General features: G+C 37.9%; 1 protein-coding gene across 1 annotated transcript; it reads left to right on the forward strand.

Moving 5' to 3' along the window:
• Window positions 1–1,971: 1,971 nt before the first annotated feature.
• Window positions 1,972–23,873, forward strand: LOC132155429 (uncharacterized). Its single transcript, XM_059564273.1, has 13 exons — window positions 1,972–2,290; window positions 2,734–3,804; window positions 4,359–4,564; window positions 5,126–5,297; window positions 5,383–5,433; window positions 5,523–5,657; window positions 8,065–8,811; window positions 9,131–9,295; window positions 19,999–20,132; window positions 20,257–20,463; window positions 21,828–21,999; window positions 23,473–23,514; window positions 23,640–23,873. The coding sequence occupies exons 1-13, from the start codon at window positions 2,252–2,254 to the stop codon at window positions 23,784–23,786; spliced, it is 3,288 nt and encodes a 1,095-aa protein (XP_059420256.1). The 5' UTR covers window positions 1,972–2,251; the 3' UTR covers window positions 23,787–23,873.
• The last annotated feature ends 162 nt before the right edge of the window (window positions 23,874–24,035 follow it).

Genomic DNA, 24,035 nt, shown 5'->3' on the forward strand with positions numbered 1-24,035 from the left:
TCTGCAGAAGATCAATCTGTCCCTGATGTTTTTTTTGGAGAGAAGTGGCTTCTTTGCTGCCCTTCTTGACACCAGGCCATCTTCCAAAAGTCTTGGCCTCACTGTGCGTGCAGATGCGCTCACACCTGCCTGCTGCCATTCCTGAGCAAGCTCTGCACTGGTGGCACTCTGATCCCGCAGCTGAATCCTCTTTAGGAGACGATCCTGGCGCTTGCTGGACTTTCTTGGACGCCCTGAAGCCTTCTTTACAAGAATTGAACCTCTTTCCTTGAAGTTCTTGATGATCCTATAAATTGTTGATTTAGGTGCAATCTTAGTAGCCACAATATCCTTGCCTGTGAAGCCATTTTTATGCAACGCAATGATGGCTGCACGCGTTTCTTTGCAGGTCACCATGGTTAACAATGGAAGAACAATGATTTCAAGCATCACCCTCCTTTTAACATGTCAAGTCTGCCATTCTAACCCAATCAGCCTGACATAATGATCTCCAGCCTTGTGCTCGTCAACATTCTCACCTGAGTTAACAAGACGATTACTGAAATGATCTCAGCAGGTCCTTTAATGACAGCAATGAAATGCAGTGGAAAGGTTTTTTTGGGATTAAGTTAATTTTCATGGCAAAGAAGGACTATGCAATTCATCTGATCACTCTTCATAACATTCTGGATTATATGCAAATTGCTATTATAAAAACTTAAGCAGCAACTTTTCCAATTTCCAATATTTATGTAATTCTCAAAACTTTTGGCCACGACTGTAGAGAAAAGAAATCTCTGATAGCCGAGGCACTCCATAATTAAAATGTCTGTATTGCAAAAATGACATGTCCTAAATGGACAAATTTAAAATGCCCACGCGTAGCGGCATGGGGCCTTCTTCAGGGCATAGTGAAGCAGATAAAAAACTGATCTTATAATGACAAAGACACACAGGTAGAAGCAAACACACAGGTGCTGACAATCAGTATTGAAGGTCTGCAGGTAATTACTAGGACACGCCTCTCACACGGTTCACGGTAGTCACAATAATAAACAGAAACACAAGCAACAGGTAGCATGCATATATTCATGCATGTATGCATGTGTATGCATGATTGTGTATGCATGTGTATGCATGAATATATGCATGCTACCTGTTGCTTGTGTTTTTGCTTACATTGTGACCAACAGCTTTATTGCTGAGAATCATGTGAGAGGCGTGCCCTAGCAATGTATGCATGAATATATGCATGCTATCTGTTGCCTGTGTTTCTGTTTATTATTGTGACTAATAGCTTTAGTGCTGAGAACCGTGTGAGAGGCGTGCCCTAGTAATTACCTGCAGATTTCAAAAGATTTCTTTTCTATACACGACCATTGAAATGTATCACAGATTTATGTAATCACAGCTGAATACCAAATAAAGTATTCTGGTAATTTGCAGTTCCTCAGATCACCACACAGGTGTCCATAAGTTCCTACAAATAACTGAAATGATTGTCAGCAGACTGTACTCCAGTAACCTTGGTACGAAGGCGTTGAGACAGTTGAAATATGTATTGGAGCTCACATGATAAGCATGATAAAAAAAACATTTAAGGGACCCTAAATAGGCTAACTAGAGGTTATCCACAGGATTTCACCAGTGTGGCAATTTGTGGAACCTAATTTACTAGGTTTTAACTGAATTTAAATGATTCAATGACATATTTATATTCATATTCATAGGGAATTACCAAGATTTTGAAACATTCAAGAATTATAATGTATAATGCATAATGTGTGATTCTTTATATAATGAGTAGCTCTCTCTTATATTAGGTTTTCGTCGTGAGGCTGAATTAAAAAGAGAAATAAACGTGAAATCAGTATTAATCTATTGAAATATTCATTATTTTACTCACAGCACAGGAGCTGTGCTAGTCAATTCTCATCTACTGCCATCTAGTGATTAAAAGCCGAATAACAGAATGATGCTCGATGGCTGCAGCTGACGAGTAAAGAAGACGGTTAAATTCGGTTACATGATTCCAGTGAAACAAAATGAGCAGTTTTGGATAATTCCCTTTGAGGGTTCTAGGAATGTTATCAAGCACAGTTTCTGGTGAGGGAATATTTGGCTGTAGGTACTTGAATGCCAGCCTGTGTCTGTCACCTGACTTGGCCTCTGCTGTTTAATCTCTGCTCTGGCTAGGCTTCCTGCTACAGCGCCTCTCTGACTCACTTTCATCACTGTTGTTTTTTCTGTGTGAAGCCATTTTAGCACAGCCATGTACGTTAACAGCGAACCAGTCTATTCTGACAGCGAGGTGAGTGTTTTTATTTTTGTCTTGGTGCTATTCATGTATTCAGGGCTGATGATTATGATATTTTTACAGAACAGATGCTTAGAAGAGCAAAGTTCAGCTTCCTTTTAGTTGATGATTGGAAACTGTTGTGTATAACTTATGACTGTACTTGACGCACTTTAAAAACAAATACAACTATGACCTTTAACCATACCTGCTGAAAAGATTATACCAGATCTAGTTAGCTGCTAGACCAATGGAATTTTTAGGTTCCAAAACACAACACAGGCTTGGCAACCAACTACGCTGATCTTTTCTGCAGGCACATGAAATGATAATGTCTTTTTTATTAACAATACTTATGAATTTTGAATACTTTTGAGAAATGGCAAGTGATCAAACTTAATATTTTGTGTTTAATTCTTGGTTTGTCTGATATTGTTATCTAATATTACTGTGTACAGCTACTAGACTCCGATTTCCTCACTAGCTACAGCAAAATGACGGACAACAACAGACCATATTCGGATGACATCTCATCCTCACAAAGGGAAAATTTCAACCGAGCATATTCAGAGGAGGATCCTTCAGGAATTCACAATGATGACAATTCTGAAGACTCTAGCTACTCCCCTTATGAACAGAGCTGTTCAGCCAAGCAAAAGGACAACAGGGAAGCCGAGACGATGAAAAAAAGTGCCTTTCTTAAATCTTGGAATGGCCTGTTTAAAAAATGGAAGAAAACTGATTCTGAATCGCATTCCACATCCTCAGGGGGACTTAAAATACTACCCAACGGCACAAGATGTAGTCCACCTGTTTCTCCATTGCTGGACAGAAAACATTGGGATGCATTTCCTGGTGATCTCAAGTATGACACTCTTGAATCCGAACTGACCAGTATCCATCCGGCAGAGTACTATGCTGAGAAGTTAGAGGTATACCAGTTAAAATACTCTTACCTGAAGTCTTGGCCTGGCCTTTTAAGACTACTTGCAGGCCTTCAACTTTTGTTTGGTGGGATGGTTTTCGCCTGTGTATGTGCGTATATTCAGAGAGACAGTGAGTGGTCCAACTATTACAGACCAAATTATGGGTTCGCTGGTACACAAGGTTACCGTTACAATGGCCCCCTGACAGCCTTTGTGTTGGTCATTGTTGGACTCTCATGGTTACTGACCGTTATCCTGATGGTTTTGGGATTAACAATGTATTACAGAACGATCCTGCTGGATTCTGAATGGTGGCCTCTTACTGAGGCTGTTACGAATCTAGTCCTTTCGCTGCTGTACATGGCAGCGGGTATCGTCTATGTGAATGATCTGAATCGTGGTGGGCTTTGCTTTATGACCGTCGGCATCAACCCAATCCGGTCTAATCTGTGTCATATTGAGGGAGGTCAAATGGCTGGGACTGCGTTCATATTCATTAACATGGTCATGTACTTGATAAGCTTCCTGGTGTGCCTTAAAATGTGGAAACATGAAGCTACCCGCCGTCACAGGGAGGCCATGACATGCCAGCTGAATAGCCAGGTAAATGCACATTTTACATTACCTCTCAAAAGATTGGGGTCAGTTAGTTATTTTTTTTTTTAATATAAGGGCACCTTAAATTGATCAATTTAACTTTCTATTCATCAAAGAATCCTAACAAAAGGGATTCCTCATAAATATAAAGCAGACACGTATTTTCAACATTGATAATAAGAACTATTTTTGAGCACCAAATCAGCATAATTAGGCTGATTTCTGAAGACAATGAAAATTCAGCTTTGCCAGCATAGGAATACATTAAATGATATTTCACAATATTATAATAATACAGCCTGGCTGAGCATAAGAGACTTTCAAAAATAAAATATTTTACTGCCAAACGTTTGAAAGGTAGTGTGTATATTTCATTAATTAGAATATGAATCTTTTGTTCTTAACTTCATAAAAAATGTATAATAGTGATCACAGGGTTTTTTGCTTCAGTTTGAACTACAATCAACACTAATGAAATTCCCAGTTTCCGCAAAATTCTCAATTCTCACTGTTGTTATCGAGTTGTACTAATTGTAATTGCTGGTATCTTTCCGTTACAGCAGGATACTCTGAAATCCACATCCAATATGGGCAGCTCCTCGACTAGACCCAAGAAGATATCATTCCAAGATGAAATGGATCAAAGCGCTGTGAATGTGATCACGCTGCCTTATGTCTCAGAGAGAGCTGAAGAACGACAGATTCTAACTGGAGCTATTCCAACAGGACACATTCCTAAACCCAGCGTCGTCGCTGATTATATTATGTTAGTATACTGTACTTCATGGTTTATTTCTGGTCTAACAACAATAAATGATATATTTAGGCCACACAAATGTACCAGGTGTTGGTTATATTCAAAACCCATTTAAGCCCCTCAAAGGATCTAGACAGACTCTTTTTCCATCTGTAAACATTTTAGGTGACTATAGATGGTGTAAAACCAACTGGTCTACATGTAGACAACCTTGGAAAGGGCTTTTGACAACTTGATGGATAATGTGTCACGTGGTGGTGTTTGATTCATGCTGCTATTTCTGGGTGTTTACTTTGAAATGCACCTAACTGCTGGGCAAAACCCCCTGTTATCTCAATCATTGATCATCTGTACATGAAAAATGCAGTTAAATATTACAATAAAACCACACAGCAGGTCCATACAAAATAATAATAAAAAATAAAAAAACGGATGTTAATGAGCTTAATATAAGATGGGCTTGAAAAATAAAATTAGGTTAAGAATAATATAAATAGATTAGGTGTCAATACTGAAAAAAAAACTGAAATGGCACAAAATGAAAAGATTTTTGTTTTTTTTGTTTTACAGAAAATATCCTGAAATCCATTCTGTAGAAGACAGAGAGCAATACAAAGCAGTCTTTAATGACCAATACCTGGAGTACAAGGAACTGCACAGAGAGATCACAGCCACTTTAATAAAGTTTCAGGAATTAGACCGCATGATGAGCCAACTCATCAATAACAGGAGAAGCCTTGAGGTGAGACATGATATTGGAGTCATTTACATTGCCTCTGTAGTACATTTTACAAGTTGTTACAATTCTTTTTGGTTGTTTTATTTAGGATAGCAAGAGAATCATGGACTTAGTGAAAACGTATGAACAAAAAAAGAATGTAAGTCACCTCTTGACTTTATGCTCCTACAAACCCTGAAATACAAGAGATTTAAAATTTATTTTAAACTTCTTATGTGCTTCCACAAGGATCCACACTTTCTGGAGAAGAAGGAATGGTGTGAATATCTGAAAGCAAAACTAAGCCACATAAAGATGAGGATTCATGATTTTGATAGAAATTTCACTTTGAAGGACAGCAATTACAAAAAAAAAAAAAAAAAAAGATTTGTATAATTATTATGGTGCCTCTTTATTTATTCATTTTTTACTAATTACACATTGCTGTTAAAAAGTCATGATGCCAATTTGGCCCTAATCTATAAACTTTACTTTCACAAATTATATATATTTTTTATTTGCACTATTACACTACAACTTTTTTCATGTCACTTTAAAAAATGATATATATCTTTATAGTGTTGAAGCTTATTTAACAGATAACAAAATGGCCCTACTTTTACTGAAACAAAAACAAGTGAAATCAGACATGGACTGTAGCTTTAAAGCATTTTAGAACATTAATAATCATTAACTCAGCTCCCTGTTCACCTTAACTTTCGACCCAGTGAAGAGCCAATAAGACTGATTGTGTCAGTAACAACGGGTTGGATCGGGTTTAGCGTTTCAAGCCAAGGTCTTTCACACGAGTCGCCATGAGCAGCAGCTGTCACAGGTACTCACATCAAATGGATAAACTCAAACATTAAACAATACTTGACAGAAATCTGCCAAGCTTAGAAAAGCAAGACAAAAAGCAAACAAGGAAAAGCCCAGTGGTTGTTGTGTTACGGTAAGTTACATAATGTTTATGTAATATTTGTTTACAACAAAATAATCCCTTTTTAAAATGGATTGTAGTCAATGCAGTTGTGCAAAACACTGACCTTTTAAATCTTACAGTGTCATCAAACCAACATCTTTGCTTATGTTTCATGTGATTGTAGATATTGTGACCGCTATATGGACATCTAACCTAAAAAATTATATTTGAATATTTTTAAGAAGACAGTTGTAAAATTATATTCATGAAAAATACACAAAAAATACTTCCTTCTTTTTAGGTAGAGAGAGAAAAAAACTTTTTTCAATATTCTTGAATAGCTGTCCCAGCAACATGCACCTGTGAGGCTGTATGAAGCTTGCTAGGTTGATTTTCAGCTCTTTTATTATTTATTCAATCTTTTCAAGTTACCACAGGTGTGCAGCTCACCCTTTCTCTAAAGCATAATTAACTAAGAGGATACGGTATTAGACATATTCCTGTTAGCAGTGCATCTTTTCAGCTCTTTTATTCACATACAATGGCTGCATATTGCACCTGGGGGATGCAACAGAAATGTGAGGAAGAAAACTTACAACATGGAAACCCCCAATGACTGCATTTGCTCATGTTTCTCTGAATTATTCAGAGCATCTTGACTGAATTGCAGTAGCCTGATGAAGGGAGTGGTGTTTCAGGCTGGACTCTACCAGAGTGAGAATGTTGTGTGTGCTATAAAAGGGTGTGAGAGTTCCTATAGATCTACTGGTAGAGCTGTGTGCTAACAATTGTATGTTTGTAATCCCAGGGAAAGAAAATAGAGATGAGATTATGTATATTTAGAATTCACTCAATGAAATTTGATTAGCCAAGAATGCTGATATACAGTATAACACCACTGTGACTTTTCACGGTTTCTATCATGCAAGTCTGCACATTCTGAGGTTACATTTCTGCATGTTACACTGGAGAAGTGGCTTTCTTTATGATCAAGTCATCAAATCACTCAAACAATGCTTTCAAACTTACTAGTTTATTAAGTAACAAAAAAACTGTTCCTTTTATGAGTGAGTCATTGAATCAATCACTAAACTGATTTGTTCAGAAATACTCAGTGATTCAGGAGGGACACATTGATTTATTATGTTTTGTCTTGTTGTGAAATAGTTTCATCCGCACAGAAAATGTGGAAAAGAAGTTATATAAAAGCAATATCATTTGCAGTTGTGCCATCTGATTTACTATATTGTGAATTTTATTGCACAAGCTGCTTTGACCATTCAGAAGCGATGACTGGACACCAGACCTATTATTTCTATATAAAAATAAATAAATAAATAAAAAACATTATTAGATGTATAATTGAGATTTTCTGGGTGTTCGTTGAGGGCAGCACATGAGTGTCGAGTGGCAATGTGTAGTTTCAGTGTTATTTTAGTATTATTTATATATACTGTAATAGGCTTTATTATTGTTTTTAATTCGCTTTTTTATATATTCCAATCGAATTTTAATTTGTGTAAGATTTTTATCATTTTGCTATATGCTGTTTTACTATTTATTTTATTTCTATTTTAGTTTTAGTCATTTTAATACTTATGGTTAAACATTTATTTTATTTTTTTCAAGGCAACATTTACAATTTCTGTTTACGTTTTCTTTAAGTTTAATGATTTTATATTTGTACATTTTATTTCTTTGTTTAATTTGATTTCAGCTGTATTTATGATTTTAAGAGTTTTATTTCTTTTTTTTTTGTTTACAATAACAATAAATTGTCTTCTTACCACTAATTCAGAAAGCTATATCTGTTCCGTAATGATCATGATCTAAATTTGATCTAATTTCTTTTTTCAGATTCCTTCATAAATCATGTATGAAACACAGGAGTATGATAGTCCACCTCAGTACAGTCCACACTACATTGCCCCATCAAATATGTACACATCCAGAAGTTTCTACTCTCAAAGAAGCGATTATGGCTTATACTCTTCAGTGCCTGATGCTCCTCAAACGGAGGGAAACCCTCAGCACTTCTACAGATGGTTCTCACCACCTGGCATCGTGAAAACTATGGAGGGACTGACTGCTTTGCTCTGTTTTGTTATTTTCGCCTGTGTTGCTTCCACTCTAGTTTGGGATATGCATGGCTACGAGGGCAGCATCGGGGCCTATGTTGCCGGATCTGGGGGCTATGGGATGGGGTCTGGGTATTATGGAGGAACCTATGGCTATCAGAGCTCTTATATGACACCCTACTCAGCAAAGTCAGCCATGATCTCCATGGCAGCTCTTAATTTCGTAGTATCCTTAGCCATTCTAGTGGTTAGTTTCTCAAAGACTTGGTGTGTGCGTGGAAAAACGTTTTACCTGACAGTTTTTGTGGTGGATTTGGTTGTGGCAGTTCTTCAGTGTATTATAAACATCATATTTGTCATTGGTGTGAATCCCATGGCCCAGAGTTCACAAAGCATCATGTACAACCCCATCCTGATGATGTGTCAGACCTCATTAGGGACTCCCAGCATCAGCGCCGGAGCTGGCACAGGCTTTCCAGGTGCTTATCCGTCCTTTAATCGATATCTTCATCACTACTGCTTCATGGATCCTGAGGAGGTCAGTATGACAAGACATATACTGGTTATACACTCAGTGGTTGAATGAAGAAACATCTATAGAACGTTTCCATTGCACAAAATGTGTTTGAATTATTAAAATGCTCTTCAGACTAAGAAAAACATGGCTCTTTAAGAACTGTTCACCGAAACTGTTCACCGACCGTTCTTTCGGGAAACAAAAATTTTTTCTTCTATGACATTGGTGTGAAAGCTTCCTTTTGGAAACTTTATTTTTAAGAGTGTTATTCTTACTTCTTACCTGCTCTGTACCTGTAGTGTCACTAACATTTAAATCAGTATTGTCTTCTTAATTTTAGGCTGTGGCTCTGGTATGTGGGCTGTTTGTCATGATTGCCCTGGTTGTTGCAGCCTATTTTGCCTATAAGACTCGAAGCAAAATATGGCGTCATGGCAAACCTAATATTTACTGGGAGGAACCACCTATCCTCAGAACCAACAGGAGCCAGAATTCACAAAACTGGGTGAGTTCATAAGTGGCAGTTTTTTTTTTTTTTTTTTGCATATTTATTTGGGGTCATTGCTATCGACATTCAATTTTCCCGCCATATTTCTTTTTCCAGTATTTAAAGCTGATAATATGTGTGAAATATCACAAATATCACCTCTGGACCACACTAATTTTTCTTTCTTTTGCAAATTTTGCACTCATTTATTTTAAGTAAAACATAAGCACTGAAATACATAAAATCTGTGAGATAATACAATTTACTTTAACAAGGTAACACTAGAATCCTCCATGCTATTAAAGCATGCGGTTCACTTGCAAACATGCAAGTAAGCATGCAGACAGGTTGTTATCCTTTTAAGATAATATGCCCACTCAATAAAATGAATAACCAAATGAACACAGAGACCTCAATACATGGTACACCACACACAAAATGACGGTAACAATCAGTGAATAGTATTTGAGTATGAATGGGTCATTTTGTGTAGAAAATAAACTCCAGGTGTCACAAAACAGTATATTACTAAAACAAACAACAACTAACAACTAAACTAAACAACTAACAACAAAAGCAACCATAAAACAGTGTACATTTTTTATTATTCATGCCCCATTGCATGATGGGAAATATGGGATCATAACTTTGGCATTTACTTAAAGAATCCTTGTAAACATAACAAACGTTTCTAAGTAAAATATTCTTATGATTTTTAACTTTAATTTCTACTTAGGCAGTTCCATTTGAATTTGCTTATTTAAGTACAGTAAATGAAAACGAAACCTCAAGTAGCTTATTGAATTAAACGTGACATTTTGAAGTAAAAAGACAAAATAGTATTTGTTTGTAAAATTTATGTAACTGACTGATATATTTATTTACAAGTTTAAAAAAAAAAAACACTTTTTACAGTGCAGTTGCATACAGTGAAATCAATCATATGATGTGAATTGTTTTTGTGTTAATCATTCACTAATTTACAATGTTTCTTAAGGGAATTTCTCTCTTCATAATGACAGATACTGAACAAAGGTCAGGTAGCAAACTGAGCCTTCTTGACAGTCACAGATCATTTGCATTCCTATTACTATATAGGCAGTGTTTGGGAAAGTTACTTTTAAAAGTAATGCATTACAATATTACGTTACTCCCTAAAAAAGTAACTAATTATGTTACTTAGCTACTTTTTATGGAAAGTAATGTGTTATGTTACTTTCACCTTACTTTTTAAATATGAGCAGGGCTTGATTGTTTTTAATATAAGATGTTCTATTTATAGCAAAAGCCCTTTCACATCAAAAAGTGTTGTGAATAAAACTCAGGCAAAACTCAAGGAAAAGTACATTTGTGTCTATACAAATTTGGGGGAAGTCGTGGCCTAATGGTTAGAGAGTCGGACTCCCAATCGAAAGGTTGTACAGTTCTCTCTCCACCTTCAATACCACGACTTAGGTGCCCTTGAGCAAGGCATCGAACCCCCAACTGCTCCCCGGGCGCCGCAGCATAAATGGCTGCCCACTGCTCTGGGTGTGTGCTCACAGTGTGTGTGTGTTCACTGCTCTGTCTGTGTGCATTTCGGATGGGTTAAATGCAGAGCACAAATTCTGAGTATGGGTCACCATACTTGGCTGAATGTCACGTCACTTCACTCATACGGTAGAACACAGGAGAAGAAGAACACTCTTCAGCAATAAAACAAAACAAAAACAATGAAGCACAATTGTTAGTTTATCTAAAGTCATTTTTGCTTATTGGTATGGTTGAACTGGATCATCAATGGTCAGCATCATATACATTAGTTCAGGGGTTCTTAACCTTTTTGATGTCGGGGCCCAAATTTTACAGTACAAAGTGGCCCAGGGCCCAATCAGATATTAGCACTGTATTGGTTTATTGATCTCACCCTTGGTTTGATTTGTATTCAATAACTCCACTTGCAGTTTAACAGTATATTATTCATGTGTATATAAACCTGCACAAACAACAAGATGCCAAACACACAATTCAGGGAACAAATCAATCTGCATCAAGAACAAAATTAAAAGATTTTACCAAGAAAAAAAAATATAATAATATAAATAAAAATAAATCAACTAAAAACAATAAAATGTTTTGCTTAAATTCTAAATAATATTTTTCAAATTAAATAAGTTGTAAATGAAAATTGAAATAAAGTGCAAATGAAAAAAATATAGCTTTATAATCTTCAAAATAAAAAAAGAATAAAAAATGGGCTGCTTTTTATTCTTTCTAGCAACCGATGCTGTATGTCTGTGGCCATGGCCGCGATACGATTTGGTCTCCACTTTTCCACTTTAAAAATGTCTCCGCCTGTTTCACACATAGGCTACTACGTCTGCAGTGCGTATGCAGTCCGTGTGCATTTTGTATGTGGTGCAGAAGAAGCACGGACTCATTGAGCTTTCACACAGGACGCGTTTGCAGTCCGCTACTGATCCACGGCTGTTTAGTCCACAAACACAACATTTGTTCATTATTTTATATTTAAAATCATGTAAAAAAAAAACAACAGTCTATGGTCCAACACTGTTTTTCTTGATTTCTTTGTGTTCTAACATGGTTGGCTAAATGTTAATCTTTTGTCCGGTTTAATTATGTTTATTCCAGTCATGCAACTACTGCAATTAAACTCCACACCACTTTCCTTTTTTAATTGTCCTTGTAAAAAGGATCGGAAGTGTCATATGTGAGGTTTTTGAACTTTAAGGATGAACCTCTTGTCATCTATTTCTGGCCTCCTACCATGAATATAGTAATGTGAAATATGATTGGGAGTCTGCACAGGGTGTTTATTTTGAAATGCACATGATTTTTTACTTCTATTTTGTATTTTCTGTGCGGTTTGGACGCGAGGTGCGTCAGAAATAGACCAGGCGCCCATCTTTAGTGAAGCGGTGCGGAGAGCAGTTTCTGGGACGCTTTTGAAAAGTGCCACGGAGCGTCTGGTGTAAACACAAGCATAGACTAGTGACCGCGATCAGCTCCGGTAACCGCTCGGAGCCGTAACGCGCCGCGCCGCAGACGTGTGCAGTGGAAATCAGGGGTGAAACAGGCGTAACTTTTGCTACAGGCTACGGTTGACTGAGTGTCTTCTTCTGCTTATTAGCGCTTGTTAAACAACTGAGGCATTACCGCCACTAGTGGTGGGATGGTGTATTGTAACTGTCTCATGGATAACAGTGGTCATTTTGGTTGACCCACGGCCCTCGCAGCCCACAGGTGAAGAACTTAAAGTTTTTTGCGGCCCTCCAGGTGGCGATCACGGCTCATGCGTGGGCCGCGGCCCTATGGTTAAGAATAGGTGCATTAGTTAATAAAATGGGATTAGATACATTTGTGTTATTTAACATTTAATTATTGCAGGTTAGCATCGTATTCTGAGTTTGCATTTCACTGGTTTAATTTATTTTGATGAATACTAAATCAGTTTTTTGCTAGTGGGATGAATTAATGCACATTCACATTTAGTCTAGAACTACATTATGTTCACACAGCGCACACAACACCTTTGTACTTTCGATTTCTCCCAATATGGAGACAGGAGATTTGTCAGTCAGTAAATGGAAAAACAAAGTAATTGGCGTTACTTTTTTGAAAAAGTAACTCAAATATTTTCTTGTGAATTAAAATGTAATGCGTTACTTTACTAGTTACTTGAAAAAAGTAATCTGATTACGTAACTCTCGTTACTTGTAATGCGTTTACCCCAACACTGTATATACTGTAGGTGATGCATGATGTTATTTATTTTTTGTATAGAAACGGATAACAGCTTGTGCAATAACTGACCGATAATTTCATCCAAATGCGCTTTAGCTTGTTTTAGGTAAGTTTCTTCTTATTACAGCTTGAAAAGAATAGCTTCTGGTGTAATTATCAGGAAAAAATAGTTATAGTATACAGTCGTGGCCAAAAGTTTTGAGAATTACATAAGTATTAGTTTTCAAAAAGTTTGCTGCGAAACTGCTTTTAGATCTTTGTTTCAGTTGTTTCTGTGATGTACTGAAATATAATTACAAGCACTTCATACGTTTCAAAGGCTTTTATCGACAATTACATGACATTAATGCAAAGAGTCAGTATTTGCAGTGTTGGCCCTTCTTTTTCAGGACCTCTGCAATTCGACTGGGCATGCTCTCAATCAATTCTGGGCCAAATCCTGACTGATAGCAACCCATTCTTTCATAATCACTTCTTGGAGTTTGTCAGAACTAGTGCGTTTTTGTTTGTCCACCCGCCTCTTGAGGATTGACCACAAGTTCTCAATGGGATTAAGATCTGGGGAGAATCCAACAACACCAAACTGTTGTTGGATTGTTGGAAGAAGTTGCTGTTGGAGGGTGTTTTGGTACCATTCTTTATTCATGGCTGTGTTTTTGGGCAGAATTGTGAGTGAGCCCACTCCCTTGGATGAGAAGCAACCCCACACATGAATGGTCAAGTCAAGTCAAGTCACCTTTATTTATATAGCGCTTTAAACAAAATACATTGCGTCAAAGCAACTGAACAACATTCATTAGGAAAACAGTGTGTCAATAATGCAAAATGATAGTTAAAGGCAGTTCATCATTGAATTCAGTGATGTCATCTCTGTTCAGTTAAATAGTGTCTGTGCATTTATTTGCAATCAAGTCAACGATATCGCTGTAGATGAAGTGACCCCAACTAAGCAAGCCAGAGGCGACAGCGGCAAGGAACCGAAACTCCAGACAGAATGGAGAAAAAACCTTGGGAGAAACCAGGCTCAGTTGGAGGGCCAGTTCTCCTATGACCAGACGAAACCAGTAGTTCAATTCCAGGCTGCAGCAAAGTCAGATTGTGCAGAAGAATCATCTGTTTCCTGTGGTCTTGTCCTGGTGGTCCTCTGAGACAAGGTCTTTACAGGGGATCTGTATCTGGGGCTCTAGTTTTCCTGGTCTCCGCTGTCTTTCAGGGCAATAGAGGTCCTTTCTAGGTGATGATCCACCATCTGGTCTGGATATGTACTGGATCCGGGTGACTGCAGTGACCCTCTGATCTCGATACAGACTGGATCTGGTGGCTACGGTGACCTCGGAATAAGAGAGAAACAGACAAATATTAGCGTAGATGCCATTCTTCTAATGATGTAGCAAGTACATAGGGTGTTATGGGAAGTGTTTCCGGTCCCGGTTTACCTAATTAATGCAGCCTAAAAATCCTTTAACGGATTTGGATATTAAAAGCATATTAGTATGTTATGTGTAAGCCAGGTTAAAGAGATGGGTCTTTAATCTAGATTTAAACTGCAAGAGTGTGTCTGCCTCCCGAACAATGTTAGGTAGGTTATTCCAGAGTTTAGGCGCCAAATAGGAAAAGGATCTGCCGCCCGCAGTTGATTTTGATATTCTAGGTATTATCAAATTGCCTGAGTTTTGAGAACGTAGCGGACGTAGAGGATTATAATGTAAAAGGAGCTCATTCAAATACTGAGGTGCTAAACCATTCAGGGCTTTATAAGTAATAAGCAATATTTTAAAATCTATACGATGTTTGATAGGGAGCCAGTGCAGTGTTGACAGGACCGGGCTAATATGGTCATACTTCCTGGTTCTAGTAAGAACTCTTGCTGCTGCATTTTGGACTAGCTGTAGTTTGTTTACTAAGCGTGCAGAACAACCACCCAATAAAGCATTACAATAATCTAACCTTGAGGTCATAAATGCATGGATTAACATTTCTGCATTTGACATTGAGAGCATAGGCCGTAATTTAGATATATTTTTGAGATGGAAAAATGCAGTTTTACAAATGCTAGAAACGTGGCTTTCTAAGGAAAGATTGCGATCAAATAGCACACCTAGGTTCCTAACTGATGACGAAGAATTGACAGAGCAACCATCAAGTCTTAGACAGTGTTCTAGGTTATTACAAGCAGAGTTTTTAGGTCCTATAATTAACACCTCTGTTTATTCAGAATTTAGCAGTAAGAAATTACTCGTCATCCAGTTTTTTATATCGACAATGCATTCCATTAGTTTTTCAAATTGGTGTGTTTCACCGGGCCGAAGAAATATAGAGCTGAGTATCATCAGCATAACAGTAAAAGCTAACACCATGTTTCCTGATGATATCTCCCAAGGGTAACATATAAAGCGTGAAGAGTAGCGGCCCTAGTACTGAGCCTTGAGGTACTCCATACTGCACTTGTGATTGATATGATACATCTTCATTCACTGCTACGAACTGATGGCGGTCATATAAGTACGATTTAAACCATGCTAATGCACTTTCACTGATGCTAACAAAGTGTTCAAGTCTATGCAAAAGAATGTTGTGGTCAATTGTGTCAAACGCAGCACTAAGATCCAATAAAACTAATAGAGAGATACACCCACGATCAGATGATAAGAGCAGATCATTTGTAGCTCTAAGGAGAGCAGTCTCAGTACTATGATACGGTCTAAATCCTGACTGGAAATCCTCACATATACCATTTTTCTCTAAGAAGGAATATAATTGTGAGGATACCACCTTTTCTAGTATCTTGGACAGAAAAGGTAGATTCGAAATTGGTCTATAATTAACTAGTTCTTTGGGGTCAAGTTGTGGTTTTTTGATGAGAGGCTTAATAACAGCCAGTTTGAAGGTTTTGGGGACATATCCTAATGACAATGAGGAATTAATAATAGTCAGAAGAGGATCTATGACTTCTGGAAGCACCTCTTGTAGGAGCTTAGATGGTATAGGGCCTAACATACATGTTGTTGGTTTAGATGATTTAACAAGTTTATACAATTCTTCCTCTCCTATAGTAGAGAATGAGTGGAACTGTTCCTCAGGGGGTCTATAGTGCACTGTCTGATGTGATACTGTAGCCGACGGCTGAATGGTTGCAATTTTATCTCTAAAAGTATCAATTTTAGAAGTAAAGTAGTTCATAAAGTCATTACTGCTGTGGTGTTGGGAAAAGTCAACACTTGTTGAGGCTTTATTTTTCGTTAATTTAGCCACTGTATTGAATAAATACCTGGGGTTATGTTTGTTTTCTTCTAAAAGAGAAGAAAAGCAATCGGATCTAACAGTTTTTAATGCTTTTCTGTAGGATAGGTTACTTTCCCGCCAAGCAATACGAAATACCTCTAGTTTGGTTTTCCTCCAGCTGCGCTCCATTTTTCGGGCTGCTCTCTTTAGGGTGCGAGTATGCTCATTATACCATGGTGTCAAACTGTTTTCCTTATCCTTCCTTAAGCGTAAAGGAGCAACTTTATTTAAAGTGCTAAAAAAGAGAGAGTCCATAGTTTCTGTTACATCATCAAGTTGTTCTGAGGTTTTGGATATGCTAAGGAATTTGGATACATCAGGAAGATAACTTAAAAAGCAGTCTTTTTTGGTAGAAGTGATGGTTCTTCCATACTTGTAACAAGAAGTAGAATTTACAATCTTGGCTATATGAAGTTTGCACAGAAATAAATAATGATCTGAGATATCATCACTTGGCTGATTAATTTCAACACTATCAACATCAATTCCATGTGACAGTATTAAATCTAGAGTATGATTTCGACAATGAGTAGGTCCTGAAACGTGTTGTCTAACACCAATAGAGTTCAGAATGATCCCAATGCATCTTTTTCATTATCAACATGGATATTAAAATCACAAACTATTAAAACTTTATCTGCAGGCAGAACTAACTCGGATGTAAAATCACCAAACTCTTTAACAAAGTCTGTATGGTGCCCTGGTGGCCTGTATACAGTAGCCAGTACAAAAATAACAGGGGATTTATCATTAACATTTGTTCCTCTGGATAATGTTATATGAAGCACCATTACTTCAAACGAGTTATACTTGAAGCCTGCCCTCTGAGAAATCCTGAAAACGTTGTTATAAATTGAAGCAACACCTCCACCTTTGCCTTTTAGACGCGACTCATGTTTATAACAGTAATCTTGGGGGGTGGACTCATTTAAAATAATGTAATCATCAGGTTTTAGTCAGGTTTCTGTCAAACAGAGTACATCTATATTATGATCAGTGATCATATTATTTACAAAAAGTGTTTTCGTAGAAAGGGATCTGATATTCAATAAGCCAAGCTTTATCATTTGTTTATCCATATTGCTTCTGTTTTTTATTTGTTGAACCTCAATTAAATTGTTAATCTTAACTTGGTTTGGACGTTTTTTGTATTTTCTAGTTCGGGGAACAGACACAGTCTCTATAGTGTGATATCTAGGTGAAAAAGTCTCTATGTGCTGAGAATTAACTGACCTCTGTGACGGGAGGCAGCTAGCAGACGGTCGGTTTAGCCAGTCTGTCTGCTTCCTGACCTGGGCCCCAGTTAGTCAAGTATAAACAATAAGACTATTTGCCATAATTCTAGAGAGAAGAGTGGCGCCACCCCAGGAGGGATGAAGACCATCTCTTTTCAACAGGTCAGGTCTGCCCCAAAAGCTCGTCCAATTGTCTATGAAACCTATGTTATTCTGTGGGCACCACTTAGACATCCAGCCATTGAGTGATGACAATCTGCTATGCATCTCATCACCACGGTAAGCAGGGAGGGGACCAGAGCATATTACAGTTTCTGACATCGTGCTTGCAAGTTCACACACCTCTTTAATGTTATTTTTAGTGATCTCCGACTGGCGAAGTCGAACATCATTAGTGCCGACATGAATAACAATCTTACTGTATTTACGTTTAGCATTAGCCAGCACTTTTAAATTTGCCAAGATGTCAGGCGCTCTGGCTCCCGGTAAACATTTGACTATGGTGGCTGGTGTCTCTATATTCACGTTCCGTACAATAGAATCACCAATAACTAGAGCACTTCCATCAGGTTTCTCAGTGGGTGCATCACTGAGTGGGGAGAACATGTTTAATGTTTTGATCGGAAGAGCGGTGTTTTGACCCATGACTACGCTACCTCACTGTCACCCAGTTGCCCTGCTGCAGGGGCTCTGTTTCCGGAACCGAACAATGTATAGGAATCCCTGAGCTAGACGCATCCAAAGCCGTATCTGGAGCCCTAACATTCTTACTGTCCTCAATTAAAGTTTGGATGCGTGTCTCTAATTCTGAAATCTTCTCTGTCAGCCTAACTATTTCCCTGCATTTATCACATGTGAATCCCTCATCAGCGACAGAGATAGATAAACTGTACATGTGGCAAGAGGTGCAAATAACAATAGCAGGAGAAGCCATTACTCACCGTGCTTGATGAAATATTCTTTCTGCGGTTGTTTGATGAACTTGTGAAAAACTGGAGCAAGAGAGAGGAGAGGAGAAAAGAAAACAGCGATAGGTTCGAATGAAAACGCTAATGACAAGCTAACGAGTGCTAACGCTTTGCAGGTGTACTGCACTCACGGATATAAAATAAAAGTGAACGATCAAAGTTAATCTGATAAGATTGATTGATAATATCAGAAATATGGTGTGAATTGTTATATTTTACCACTTTAAAAAACAGAGTGTGATAGTAAGATAGAGATTCTAGAGAAAAAATAAAATAAAAACAGCTACACCGAGCTACGATTAGCTACAGAAGGCCAACAGGAAGTAGAGAAAACACTGTCCAACAGCGACACCCGCAGGCAGGGAGGTATCTCGGAATGGTGTCAGGATGCTTTACTATTGGCATGACACAGGACTGATGGTAGCGCTCACCTTTTCTTCTCCGGACAAGCCTTTTTCCAGATGCCCCAAACAATTGGAAAGGGTCTTCATCGGAGAATATGACTTTGCCCCAGTCCTCAGCAGTCCATTCACTATACTTTCTGCAGAAGATCAATCTGTCCCTGATGTTTTTTTTGGAGACAAGTGGCTTCTTTGCTGCCCTTCTTGACACCAGGCCATCTTCCAAAAGTCTTTGCCTCACTGTGCGTGCAGATGCGCTCACACCTGCCTGCTGCCATTCCTGAGCAAGCTCTGCACTTGGTGGCACTCCGATCCCGCAGCTGAATCCTCTTTAGGAGACGATCCTGGCGCTTGCTGGACTTTCTTGGACACCCTGAAGCCTTCTTTACAAGAATTGAACCTCTTTCCTTGAAGTTCTTGATGATCCTATTAATTGTTGATTTGGGTGCAATCTTAGTAGCCACAATATCCTTGCCTGTGAAGCCATTTTTATGCAACGCAATGATGGCTGCACGCGTTTCTTTGCAAACTTAAGCAGCAACTTTTCCAATATTTATGTAATTCTCAAAACTTTTGGCAACGACTGTACAAGGTCAACTAAATAACAGCAGTTTTATTTGTTAGGCCTAAAAAAATTAAGTTTATTTTATTTGGTTCACTGTGAGACTTCAGACTGGGTCATTCTGAATTCTTGGACTATGCAGCGATTTTCCTGGAAATGACTTCAGTTGTTTGTTGTTGTTAAGACAATACACAGGTAATGCCATGTTGCGCTCTCATCAAGTGTGCTTCCTGAAAACTGAAATAACTGCACTTCATTAGAGGAAGTCATGCATGTGCATGAGGGTGGGATAATTTGGTTGTGATGGATTTACAGTGCCTTGGTGTATTGTATGATATAAAACTGCCCAAGTGGTCTCTTAAGATACAGTATTGTTCAGAGAAATTTGTGATGGTATCTCTGATTGTCCTCCAGTCTGGTCTAGTTTCCCATCAGGTCATTCAGAGGTTATGTCAGACTTAAATTTACTTATTACATGTTGTTCTGTGGTTCTCTAGCTATATTAACACTTCTACTTGGTTTGTTCCAGCGAAGCACTCAATACACCCCCACTGTGGTTTTATCAGAGAAGGCTTCCCCTCATGTGAAAGCAGGCAACAGTGTCCCCTCTTACAATGAGGGAACAGTGAGCATCTACAGCGAGGGAGCATACAAAAGTAATGTGTGAGTACAGCCGTCTTTCTGACCATGAAAATGATGAGAATTACATCATGACAAATTACAATTACAAATGCAAATGAGTCCAAAAACCTATAAATGAGTCTTTTCAATGCACTTTATTTTAAAGGTATTCTGAGAACATGAACGGTTGCTTCCCAGAGCCATTGTGCCAGAATCGGTGGATGTGCTTTAACCCTGTGGAGGAAGTTGAAGTGCAGAGCAGCTCAGTGCAAGAGAAACCTGTAACGTACGAGGTTGAGGATGTGCTATGTGAGACAGGGTACACCACTGCTGGAGATTCGGCCACTGAATTAGCCATGAATGAGTTGGAAGAGTGAGTTTCTATCATGAATACTTCTTATCCTCCTTATGCATTGGGGAAAATATTTTTTTGTAATCCATTGTTGATTTTGTAAGTTTGCCCACTTACAGAGAAATTAAGGGTTTGTAATGTTTGTGGTAGATTTATTTTAATGCATTGAGACAGAATGCCAACCAGAAAATCCAGAAAAAACACATTATGTAAAGGTTAGAAATTGATTTGTATTTCAGTGAGTGAAATAAGTATTTGATCCCCTACCAACCAGCAAGAATTCTGGCTCCCACAGATTGGTTATGTGCCCATGTGGAACACAGATTAGTCCTGTCACACACAAGAAGTTACTCCTAATATCAGCTTGTTAGGTGAATAAGACACCTGTCCAATCCTCCATTCCAGCCTCTCCCACCACCATGAGCAAGACCAAAGAGCTTGTCAAAGGTTGTCAGAGACAAGATTGTAGATCTGCACAAGGCTTGAATGGGCTGCAAGACCATCAGCAAGAAGCTAGGTGAGAAGGAGACAACTGTTGCATGTGTGATTATTCGGAAATGGAAGAAATACAAAACAACCATCAATCGGCCTTGGTTTGGAGCTCCGTACATGCCCATTTAAAGTTTGCCAAAGAACATCTAAATTATTCAGATAAGGGCCATGTACTGTAAAATCTTGGATGAGAACATGCTTCTCTCAGCCAGAAGACTGAAGATTGGTCATGGATGGGTCTTCCATTATGACAATATGCCGAAACATACCACCAAGGAAACAAAGGAGTGGCTCAAGAAAAAGCACATTAAAGGGTTAGTTCAGCCAAAAATGAAAATGATGGAGTGGCCTAGCCAGTCTCCAGACCTCAATCCTGTCGAAAATCCGTGGAGGGAGCTGAAACTTCTAGTTGCCAAATGACAGCCAAAAAACCTTAAGGATTTAGAGATGATCTGTAAAGAGGAGTGGATCAAAACAGCTCCTGAGATGTGTGCAAACCTGGGGACCAACGACAAAATAAAACTTTCCTCTGTGCTTGCCAACAAGGGTTTCTGCACCAAGTACTAAGTCATGTTTTGCTTGGAGATCAAATACTTATTACACTCACTGAAATGCAAATCAATTTCTAACCTTTATATAAAGTTTTTTGTTCGTTGTTTTTTTTTTTTTTTTTTTACATTTGTCTCTATACGTTAAACCTACCATAAAAATTATAGAAACTTCATTTCTTTTTAAGAGGGCAAACTTACAAAATTAGCAGGGGATCAAATAAATATTTTCCCCACTGTATGTTGTTCTGTTCAAATCGAGAATCAGTTGAGAACCTATTTTCTATTACTGTTATAATGGCAGATTGTTTTGCAATATAGTTAATAGTATTTTTCCTGCTACAGTTCTTATTCAGAAATTACAACCGATGAACAGCGCAGACAGTACAAGAAACAGTTTGATATCTGCCTCGCTCTATATAAGAACCTCCGTGTAGAAATAGATGATATCAGTGATCAAATGAATGAACTGAGCCGAGAGTTGGACACCCTCCATGAGGAATCCACCAAGTTCCAGGTAGGCATTACCAATAAAGTAAAAATAATAAAGCTAAGAAAGTACTGAATATATATATATATATATATATATATATATATATATATATATATATATACACACACATAGGTGACATAGAAGGAGACCGCCGACAGACCAGGATCTTGTCTTCATGACAACTATATCTATACTTCATGTTGAGCATAAATATAAAGGCTACTCATGTCAACTCAGACATCTACACATTATGTTACAACATTTTATATGATATAAACTCAGTACAACCCATATGTATTATGTATGTATATATATATATATATATATATATATATATATATATATATATTAGGGGTGTAACGGTACGTGTATTCGTACCGGACAGTTTCGGTACAGGGCTTTTGGTACGGTGCACGTGTGTACCGAATGACCAAATGCAATATTTTGTGTGTGGAACAGAAGTAAATTTTCGTGTTTCCAAACGAACATATTAAGTGGCGGAAGTCTCCGCGTTCAGCGCAAATCCCGCCCTGCAGCTGATTCAAAGGCCGGTGACACACTGGCTGCGTGGCGTGAGCGTGACGGCTGCTTCGCGCTTTCTGTGTCTTTACACACCAGAATCGTGCCTGACGCGGCGCTGGCACGCTGCTGTAGGTGACATAGAAGGAGACCGCCGACAGACCAGGATCTTGTCTTCATGACAACTATATCTATACTTCATGTTGAGCATAAATATAAAGGCTACTCATAAAGGACACCGTCAACAGTATTGACGGCAAAATAGACTATGTTTGACAGGTGCAATATATGCCAGTGTGTCACCGGCCTAAGGTTTCCAAAAGGCATCACGCGAGTGTGAACATCACTACAACTAGGAAAAAAACGATTGTAATTCAAACGCAGCTCCCGTCGGCATTTAAACAGACCTTTGCTCTTAATTCCGATCGGTCCAACGCAATTAACGAAATCTGAGCAGGTCTAAAAACTGAAACTGTTGATGCTGCACTTTACACTTTGGAAAAGTTATATTATATATTTTTTAAATATGAGCAGGCCTACAAGCTGGGATTGGTAATGCTGCACTGTAATCATAGTTATTTATTTATATTTTTCATTATATTTTATTATTATGATATTGGTTTGAGACTGAGAGTATTTTATTTAGTGGAGAACTTTGCAGCAGTATTTTATTTCTTCTTTTTTTATTTTATATATATTTTAGTAAAAAGTTTTTAAAAAAAGAGTGTAAATAAATCACAAAAAAAAAAAGTTTATAGTAATAAACAATCTGCAGTTTAATGTTTGCATTTCTTTCCCTTACTGTACCGAAAATGAACCGAACCGTGACTTTAAAACCAAGGTACATACCGAACCGTGATTTTTGCGTACTGTTACACCCCTAATATATATGTCAACTCAGACATCTACACATTATGTTACAACATTTTATATGATATAAACTCAGTACAACCCATATGTATTGTCTTTGTAACACAGGCTGTAGCTGATGAATATAATCGACTCAAGGATCTGAAGCGGGTAGGCAAAAATATTTCTCAGTACAGTTCATATTTTATCTATCCATTAGTATTAAAAGACTGGTTACCCTCAATGGTCTAAATGTAGTCACTATGTGATCCCTAATGCCCATTTCCTTTCTTCAGTCTCCAGAATACAAGGCTAAGAAGCTCCGTTGTAAAAAACTGAGGCAGGAGCTGTGTCATATCAAGCAACTGGTGAAAAATTACGACAGATGCTTTGCAAGGAGAGAGAAGAATAATATTGCTGATCATCAGGATTTCTTTGTCTAAAACTGTACATGTGTATGCATTCACTGTATATGTCACCATTTGTCTAGACATTTGCAAGCTGTGCTGAGTGAGTTGTGTCTGTAAAGTTGCCGTAAAATGATCTTTTTGCTATCTGTGTGTGTGTGTGTATATAGGTGTATATGTATATATACATATATACACAGTATATAACTATTCTTTGTAAGGATGGGTAACAGGCAAAAAAAGTTAAGTACAAAATTCAATGCATGATACTTCTGTTTAATCAAG

The sequence above is a fragment of the Carassius carassius genome, chromosome 12 (assembly GCF_963082965.1).
Source record: "Carassius carassius chromosome 12, fCarCar2.1, whole genome shotgun sequence".
NCBI classification, from domain to species: Eukaryota; Metazoa; Chordata; class Actinopteri; order Cypriniformes; family Cyprinidae; genus Carassius; species Carassius carassius.

Coding starts and splice junctions, on each gene's coding strand:
- LOC132155429 (XM_059564273.1), top strand. CDS start 2,252: ATGTACGTTAACAGCGAACCAGTCTATTCTGACAGCGAG. Junction 5,298..5,382: donor ATAACAGGAGAAGCCTTGAG/GTGAGACATGAT, acceptor TGTTTTATTTAG/GATAGCAAGAGAATCATGGA. Junction 20,464..21,827: donor GCCATGAATGAGTTGGAAGA/GTGAGTTTCTAT, acceptor TTCCTGCTACAG/TTCTTATTCAGAAATTACAA.